The 9,421-nt window shown below is 41.2% G+C and overlaps 1 protein-coding gene across 1 annotated transcript; it reads left to right on the forward strand.

Annotated features, from left to right (window-relative positions):
* The first annotated feature begins 19 nt into the window (after positions 1 to 19).
* LOC146455692 (uncharacterized) lies at positions 20 to 8,814 on the forward strand. The gene is made up of 5 exons (XM_085094012.1): positions 20 to 736; positions 2,018 to 2,200; positions 4,161 to 5,222; positions 6,676 to 6,960; positions 7,575 to 8,814. The coding sequence occupies exons 1-5, from the start codon at positions 157 to 159 to the stop codon at positions 8,051 to 8,053; spliced, it is 2,589 nt and encodes an 862-aa protein (XP_084950138.1). The 5' UTR covers positions 20 to 156; the 3' UTR covers positions 8,054 to 8,814.
* Positions 8,815 to 9,421: the final 607 nt, after the last annotated feature.

A 9,421-nucleotide genomic window follows, 5' to 3' on the forward strand; every position in this document is an offset into this window, starting at 1 on the left:
CATACATAGGTCATAAATTTTTTAGGAAAACAAATACTTGTCGTCAAATGAGCACGCGATCAAAAAGTATAGAATTTCATTTAGCGCGGCAGACATACGTAGATCGTCAACTACCAATGTATTTTTGGATTCTCTTTGAACTTTTGTAGGGCAAGAATGGGAAATGGAGCGAATTCAAGACCCGAAAATGGTGTCGTAATGCAAAGGCATGTTCCGCCGCCAAATGGCTTTACATCATCACAACAACCGGGATTTGTTGCTGATTACGGGAACACGTACGATCAAAGAACTGCTCCAAACTATGGCACTCTTGCGCACTATTCGGACAGCTCTGGACTTAGAAATGGCTGGGCATCGCAGCAATCGGATGGGTACGGTTCTAGTTCGAATGATTACGGTTACTATGCGACAAGCGGACCGTCAGCAACTTCAAATTCCAGTTCATATACTCGATCACATCCCAGGAAAAACAGACACGGCAAAAATCGTCAGGAATCGTCGCATCAGTCGGCTTTGTCGACGCACAATCACACGAGAAAGACAAAACCTGGCGGTGAACAGGCGAGATATTATGGAAATCAAGGAGGTTATAGAAATAGCTGGGAAGATCAGGGTAATGCTAGTTCGAACTCAGACGAAATTGTATTCGAAGTATTCCATTGTCTTGAAACCGGAAGGGATTACAATGTTGTCAACGTGGATGGAATCAGGTATCTCGTGAATTCTTGGGATGCAGGTACACGATTTATTTATTTGTTTGTTTATTTATTTATTTATTTTTATTTTATTTTATTTATTTTTTGGGGTGATGTTTGGATTGAAGGAGACTGGGAGTGAGGAGCTTGTGGGTTAGGTATAACGCTCTTCAGAGGCTGACTGATCATGACTCTTGGTTCCTCTTGGAATTTGCCTGATGTACCATTTACAAATCTGTTTTCTAAGGAGCTGCAAAGTCATAAAGGGAGTAGTAAAGTTTCTTTAAAGAGTTTTGATGAAAAATGGGCCATTTTCCATTAAACAGACTAAAAAGAAATGTTGCCCTGTGGCTTGATTGCCAGGATGTTTGCCAATCAGGGTGAGATTTTTTTTCCGTGTACCACTGTAATCACATTCCCTGGGTCAGCCTGTCTGTACCAGCAGACTGAAAACCTTCAGTGTACATACAGGGTCTGGAAGGGGGGTCCTTATCCCGCATTCCCGCTCCTTTTTTGTGAGAATCCTGAATTCCGCACTATTTTCACCGCTATCCCGAATCCTGTCTTTTCTTTCCGTTTTTTTTTTTTTTTTGTTCGGTTTTTTTTCTGAGCCTTTGCTCAGCTCAATATCCTCGAGGCCAGTAAAATCATAAGGTGACGCCTGAGAATGTTTAATTCTTAATAGTTCTCTGCTGAGATTGGCACATTAAATTTCTCTTTATGAATTGGCTGGCCAGGAGTTTGTCCAGACTCTGTTGTGAGATAAAAGGACATCAAAACTCGAACTGTCTTAACGGAGTCCACGCTGTTCGCTGCCATTGTTTCCGATTATCTAATGGTTGAACCATGCAAGTTTGAGGTACTTGCAGAGTTAATGATTAACCAATTGTGAAATGTTTAATGATAAAATACTGTAAAATCGTTAATCAATGTGTCTGTTGACAGAAATAACACCAGCCTATTACCGGAAACATACGGAAAGTAACTTTAAAGTGGTATATGAGCCACAATTATATTCTCGGTTTTCAGGAAACACAGATAGGCAAAAAAATCCCACATCCTGTACCTAAATTTTGGCGAATCCCGCTTCCCGAGGAGCAGTCAAATCCCGAATCCCGTCAAGATATTTTGCGTTTTCCCGAATCCTGTACCGTATTTGGGTCAAATCCCGCATCCCGAGAATACCCTTCCAGACCCTGTACATACACTGTACATAAGGTCCACATAATTCTGACTTCCAAATATACTGTAGCTGTTGTGTTTTACTCAAATAACTCTTTGCTCGGCAGATCACTGATTACCTTCTGTTCTGACTTTTACAGCTGAGGAATTGCAACCATTTCCAGAGGAATGGTACCAACATGGCTACATAGAGAGTCAGCGGCCAGTAACAGCAAACTATGCACATTATGACGAAGGATCATATGATGGTGGCCTGTCTGATGATAGATGGGTACCAAGATGGGAAGATGATCGCATGGGGATGATGGAACATCCTACTAAAGGTACATGTATGAGATGCACCTGTGAAGGAGAAAAATATATTTTCTGAGTATATCTACTTTTATTAAAAACTGGATCATTATAAATGCAATCCCAGGGATTTGATTGGCTTAGTGGCCATGGTATATGAGCCATTATACCCTGCCCGAGAATAGGGACCATTAATTGTCTTCTGGTTGCTCTTAAAAAGTGAAATCAGCAAGAACAAGCAATATTTCTGATTGTTTTTAATGATTCCATTTGCACTTGTTGGAGAGGTATCCGGTCGTTTCGTTCCATGGCCGTTTCGTTTCAAGTCAAAGTCACTTCGTTCCATAAAAAAAGTCGTTTCGTTCCACAAAGCACTAACAGTTTTACAAAGTTTTAAAGTGAGTATTTGAAATTTAGAAGTTTATTGTAAGGGATGATTTGGTTACTGTTCTCTTTTTTTTGTTTTTGTTTTTTTCTTTTCAAAAGAAGTAGAAGTTGAGATAATTGAAAACGGGGAATTTTTGTTCCGAATACACGTCAAATATCGTCGTCTTATTTTTTTCGCTGTTCACAATGGACGTCCCTCGCACGGTGGAACATGCGCACATTGTGACGTCTGCATTTTTGCCGTCCACACTAAAACAACTACTGTACCCAGCTCTTTCAAATTTATTCTCGTTGGAGAGCGCTTTCAAAAAGATCCGTTTTCGGTAATCGGAAACGCTGTTTTAGTGGACAGAAGGCCAAACCGGAGTAAAATGACACGTTTTCAAATTGATCCGGATTAGTCTGGGCAAGGCCTTTAGGGTTAAATTGCTACAGACGTTTATCACGGAAAAACCATTGACATTTCTGGAAAGCGACGGCCTTAAAATTAATGAAACAGCGAAGATGTACCGTATTTATTCGATGAACCGCTCTGGGCGCTTATTATTTTCCCAACATTTCAGGAAGCGAGGACATTTTTAGAGAATAACAAAACAAAGGATGACAAGTTTATTTCGCTTTAAAAAGACAATGCTAAAATGAACAAGCCATAAACCACATAAAAGTTCACTGACTACCGTATGTAAAACCAATTTTGGAACGCAACTGGCGTTCCTCTTACTTCCCGCTGGGCTAGTACAGAAATATTGGGAGGGGGGGTGGGGTGGGCGCTTACTAAGTTTTTGGGCTGTCAGGATGGCTACTTATTCGAGGTGGGTGCTTATTAACTTTTTGGGCTTTCAGGGTGGGCGCTTATTCGAAGGTGGGCTGTCAATCGAATAAATACGGTAGTCCTGTAAATTCAGGAATCTTTTTTGAGGCGTTTGTATGAAGACGGGCGAAACTTCCATCAGACGAAACTATATCTTCGTTATTTTAAAAGACAAGACTTGGTTTTTCGTTACCTGGTCTGTACATCAAAATATCAAATTACCGTGATAGAGGAGAATTTATTAACCCTACTATCGTGATATGAATGACATGAACCCAATAAACACAAAATATAGAGGTTAACAAGAGTGTCCCCTTGGCTGACAGCAGGGAACTTACGCAGCGACGACGAATAAATCTTCATTCCATTTGTGCTGCTTCCCGATTATCTCAACTCGTTCAACTTGTACAAAAACGGCGAAACTACCCAGGATCCAAGAGTGGCGTTCAAGTTAAGAAAGAGAATGAAAAAATTCACCGTCATGTGCCACATTCTTCACAAAAATTTGGTCATTTCACGTTGTTGTTTTGCAGAAGAGGGCAAAGAAATGTACCTAAACTTAAAACACCCATGCAGAGCGATTGTTTTTCCTCAGGAAACCTATTGTTTTGTGGTGTTGTCGTTGCCGTCGCCGTCCTCGTTGCTAAAGTTCTCTACTTGTTAGAGCGTCCAACCTATGAATGGAAGGTCATGCTTTCTACTCTCGTCGTAAACTGAGGTTTCTCTGTTCGTCGTTGACCTATGGTCATGACCTACGTAGATACAGTCATTTAACTTTCTTTTGTCATTCTCAGGACTCTTGAATACTTACTTCGAAGAATCCAAGTTGAATGTTCTCCATGTGTACGACCATAACTCGGGCACTTGGCTAAAAATGCCGTTGTCATGGGAACTTCATATTCCGGACGTCAGCTCACGCGTTTCCGCGATTCAGGAGGCCTTCCCAGACTGGGATGACAAGTTTGAGATCCTGGCATTACTGAGGGACTGCAACTATGACCTTGATGAAGTCACTAACACTTACATCACTCTGCTAGCGGAGGACACGATGGGCAAAAAGCCTGGGTCTAAACAGAAAAGCCGCTCGGGATCGAGCCAAGAACACACTGCCGAAGTTGAATTGCTGAGCGAGAAAATTGAAAAGCTCGAAGAACAACTCCGCGAAAAGGAATCTCAGTTAGAAGAATCCAGGGCGGCCAACGAGGAGTTGAAAGCAAAGTTGAAGTCATCTGAAGAAATGACCAGGAAGCTGCAAATTAAAGGAACAAGCCTGCAGCGAGAGATACAACAGTTGAAGGCCACGCCAATGCCTGCCGAACCTGTTCAACCGGTTATTCCAATGGTGCAGCCTCCAAGAGCGCCGACAATTAGTAAGGATACCTGTCGAAACATTAAGTCAGCAATTCGGGTGTTTTCTCAGACTTTGGTAGAATTAAGGAATTGTTTTACCAGCGAAATGGAGGGGATTGCCTCAGTTATAGATCGGGCCCAAAGCTCTCTACGTAAAATGAAAGACATGGACCGAGGTTCTAGTAAGGAGATTGTAGAACTTCGCGCACTCTATCACAAGGAAGTAATGGAACGAAAGCTCCTCTACAATCAACTTCAAGAGCTCCGCGGCAATATAAGAGTTTTCTGTAGGTGCCGCCACGATCCAAATGCCGACGATGTTTTTACATTCGCTACGGATCAGGACCTAAATCTGGTGTCGGCTTTGGGACAGAAAAAGAGCTTTAGGTTTGATCGAGTGTTTGCTCCGTCTAGCTCACAAGAGGAAGTGTTCCAGGACACTCTTCCACTCATTACGTCATGTGTTGACGGATACAATGTCTGCATTATGGCGTACGGCCAGACGGGTAAGCAATCTTTTGCGCTGTACATTAATTTTATTTTGCTCTTTTAAAAGTCCATTACTTTTGTCAATGGGGGCAGATTATGTAATTGGAACCAGGGAATCCCGTCAACCGACAATTTTCTCGGGGTGGTCAGATTGAAGGGTTCGCAAACTGCGTGCGATTCTGTTTAGGACTAAAAATAATGGCTTTAATGAAGAGGCGGTTTTATTTGCGGGGAGTTTTATACGTTATTTACTGTCAGAACAACAAATGAACTAATTTTCTTTTATGCTGACCTCGTAACATAAGTTAACATTTTACAATTAATGAGTTCTTTCTTCCTTTTGCTTCAATTCATTTTTTTTTTTTCATTTTTTTCTCTTTTTGCCTTTTTTGCCTGCTATCTAGAACCTAAATTAGCCAGGGAGCTAACAAGATAACCAAATGGTTCATTTAGCTTCCTTGCTTGCTCATTATTTTAACTAATAATTAATTTAATTCTATGTATTACCACTACAAGATTGTAAGAATCAACTATGTACATTAGAAAAAAGCACAAATAAAGATGATTATTATTATTATTATTATTATTATTATTATTATTATTATTATTATTATTATTATTAATTTTTTTTTTTTTTTTTATTTGCGGGAGGTGACATTACATGCACAGTGTACATTGTGTCGCCGTTATCTTTGCTCTACATGTAGCTGTTCGTGCTGCGTGCTTGCTAATGGCCAAAACAATCGTTGTTCACTGACTGGTGTACCTTTGCCTTCGCACACTGCAGTGTCACGCATTACGGTTTAGCCGAGTGCAAAGTTTCCTGGTGGCCTGCAGCGTAGAGCTCATTAGTCTCTTCCGAGCCGAAAGTAGCCTCTCTCGAAACGAAATTCGCTTTAATAAGCTCTGGACAGAGATTCATCTCCGTCTGGGAAAGGATTTCACGCTGCTGGAGTCGAGATTCCCTTCTCTCGAGCGAAGGGTGACGTCCACCGAGACGAGCAAATCATTTAAAGGAAAGTGCAGCATGGTAAAAAGAACAGATGCGAGGGGCCGGAAGGAGAAGTTTTCAATTGAGCGTGGAAAGTAACTCACGTTTGCTTTGGTTTTGTACGCTCTATGATAGGTTGGCAAAAGAAAGACCAAAACCAATCGTGACTTGCTCGCACGCGTTTTCCCGCGCTTGACGCCGGTTACATGTATTTGCTTGGATTCTGATTGGTTCGTTGTGTTATTTACGCTTGTTGTGATTGGCCAGAGCAATAGGCCATTTCCGAGTTGCTTTGAACCTGAATGAAAGTGAGGCTAAGGACAAAGCTTTTCATGTGGAAATCTGTTTTCTTAGCATATGAATGGAAAAAAATTCATGTGAAAAGCTTTGCAAGGCAACTCGAAAATAGCCTTAAATTACTTTGGTTTTGGTTTTCCGACACATCGCTGTACAACCTTTTTATTATACTTTAATTCCAGGTGCAGGGAAAACGTATACCATGATGGGAACAGACAAAGACCCTGGTGTAAATATTCGATCCATTCTTGAACTTCTGAGAGTTTGCGAGGAGCGAGTTAACGTGAATTACTCCATGTGCGTGTCCATGGTCGAAGTTTACAATGAGACGGTCAGAGATTTGCTCAGCGAAAACAGCAGTTCACAGCAGCTGAACATTCAAATGAGGAATAAGCAGCTTGTCATCACGGATGTGACTGAAGTTGATGTCAAATCAGCTGAGGATATCAAGAGAATCATGGAGAAAGGTGAGCAGCTCCCGTGTATACTGTATGACTTTTTGTTTTCCATGAAAAATGTTTGTTCTGTAGCTTTCATATCAATGGTGAGAACACAATTAGAACTTTTTTTCAAACATGCCGTTTCGAGGCTAGGTTTGTCTCTTATTTGCAGTGTTGTCTCCTGAGCCAAAAAAAAAAAATTTGCTCCACACTGTCTCTCTTCACCTTGGTGTATAATTGGGTACCGGCGCCAAACTTCGGAGGCTAACCCACCCGGGGTGGGGAGGGGGTACATGTAGCAATACACTTAGTTGCTTCGTGCCACAGCAATCGGGTTAAGCTCTGGCTGTGTGGGCCACTTGAACTCGAGTGCGATATTTATAATCACGTTTACGACAAACGGCAAAAATAACCACGTGGCATCGATTATCGTACGTTTGTTTTCGCCGTTTCTGGTTTACGTTTCTACGTGAAGTTGAGTGGTTTTGCACTGGCGTGTAAGGTCAGAATTCTTTTGCAGTATTCTCATATATTTACTAATTCTTTTGAGGAAACGTAAACACGAATCTGACATTTGCAGTTCTCTTGTTAATCCAACGCTTGTCGGTGCTGTGCTAAAGTGTTTTATTTTTGCCTTTCAGGGGACATGAACCGCTCCGTAGGCGCCACGAAAATGAACACAAACAGTTCCCGCTCTCATCTGCTCCTGCTGTTGAGACTACAAGGCACAGATCACGTGACAAATGCCATCACGCGCGGCACGCTGACCCTTGTTGACTTAGCAGGCTCAGAGAGAATCTCCAAGACCGAGGCCACGGGACAAAGGCTTGTGGAGGCCGCAGCTATTAACAAATCACTATCCGCACTAGGCCAAGTATTTTCGGCTTTACGGACAAACGCCATGCACGTGCCCTACAGGAATTCTAAGCTGACTCAGCTGATGCAGAGCTCCCTAGGGGGTGATGGTAAGGCTTGTCTTTTCGTCAACGTCAGTCCACTGGCTAGTAACCTCAGCGAGACCGTGAGCACGCTACAGTTTGGGTCAGCGGCCAAACAAGTGCAGCTTGGGAAGGCGACCCAGAACGTTACTCCAGCACCCAAGAAAAACCAACCGAAGTAAAATCTGGCTTTCCCCACCCTCCCTGTCCATGCGGATAAACTTCTGGCATTGTATTCAGGCTCTTCCCGGGGAAGTGGCACGGGAGCTTGAGCTTTTTTGTGAAAATAGTGCAACTTTCAGACAAAATAATTCAACGAGATGGAGAGAAAGAAGTTAGTTGAATTCTTGAACGAAACAACTCGTGTTGGAGAAAAAAAATGCGCGAACTTGAAAAAAGTTAGCCTTGTTTTATTGCTTAGCTCCCACGAGTCTCCTGTAGCTCAGTGGTAGAGAATCCAAACGAGTAATCGGAAGGTCTTAGGTTCGACTCCTGATAGGAGCACTCAGAATTTCTTTTTCTGAGTATGCCCGCGTCACTCACTGAAAAAAATACATCTACCAAATTTGCAATCCACGCACTCCATCTATGGAGAATTGGCCCTTTGCAGCTAACGGTCACATGGTATTAAAGAAACACCCGTCTGGAGAGCAAGCTACGCACTGGGACATCCAAAACAAAGAAAATTCAAATGTGACTGGATGAAGTCGCTTTGTTTTGGATGTCCCAGTGCGTAGCTTGCTCTCCAGCAAGGTGTTTCTGGTACCATGTGACCGAGTTGCAAAGGGCCCACTGTCATCCTTTTTTGCTTGCATAAACAAGTATTCACTATTCAGTATTCACTTCATGTAGTTTTCGTAATCGTTATTAATAGTTTAACATTTTTTTTTTTGAAGAAAGGATTGTTATTAGCTTTACGTAACACTAATAATACAATACTAAACACTACTAACACTAATTAACACTAAGCGATAATTACAGTACTGACTGTACTTACAATATATGCTTACTATACTGTACTACGGTACTGACAAATACACTTTTTACAATACTAACAGTATCTTCACTACTTACCTTTTTTTTGTACAATTTTATTACTGACATAACTTAAATTACAGTACAAAAGCCACTTACATTGCACTACTAAAAGGTACCTAGATAACAACCCATCCACATACTACTTTTTATTTTCATTTCAAAACAACGACAACAATAGAACAACAGCAAACGTGTAGTGGAAAGCGATTCAAGGGCTTATAGTTTAACATGACGTGTTTAGAGAAAAAATATATGTTATTCAAATGACAGGCATACGTTTGAGTGGGTCTAAGCTCGACGAAAGGCGACAAAGATTTGCCTGAATGTTATTTATTGGTTTCCTTATATTTTAAAGAAATAAAGTAATATATGTTATATATAAAATATTATACTTTTTTAATCGACATACGTCTAGCGCCTTGAAACAAAATTTATATGTTTTCTAGAAACATTTTATTCGCAAAACCTAGCTTTGCATTGAATATAATTAATACGAGTCATCTTTTACAGAA

This window comes from Pavona decussata, unplaced genomic scaffold (assembly GCF_977016875.1).
Source record: "Pavona decussata unplaced genomic scaffold, jaPavDecu1.1 SCAFFOLD_272, whole genome shotgun sequence".
Taxonomy (NCBI): Eukaryota; Metazoa; Cnidaria; class Anthozoa; order Scleractinia; family Agariciidae; genus Pavona; species Pavona decussata.

What these genes read in the sequence shown, in the direction of transcription:
- LOC146455692 (XM_085094012.1), top strand. Translation starts at nt 157, where the DNA reads ATGGGAAATGGAGCGAATTCAAGACCCGAAAATGGTGTCGTAATGCAA. An exon ending in CGTGAATTCTTGGGATGCAG is followed by an intron (nt 737 to 2,017) that starts GTACACGATTTA and finishes TGACTTTTACAG; the next exon opens with CTGAGGAATTGCAACCATTT. An exon ending in GATGGAACATCCTACTAAAG is followed by an intron (nt 2,201 to 4,160) that starts GTACATGTATGA and finishes TGTCATTCTCAG; the next exon opens with GACTCTTGAATACTTACTTC.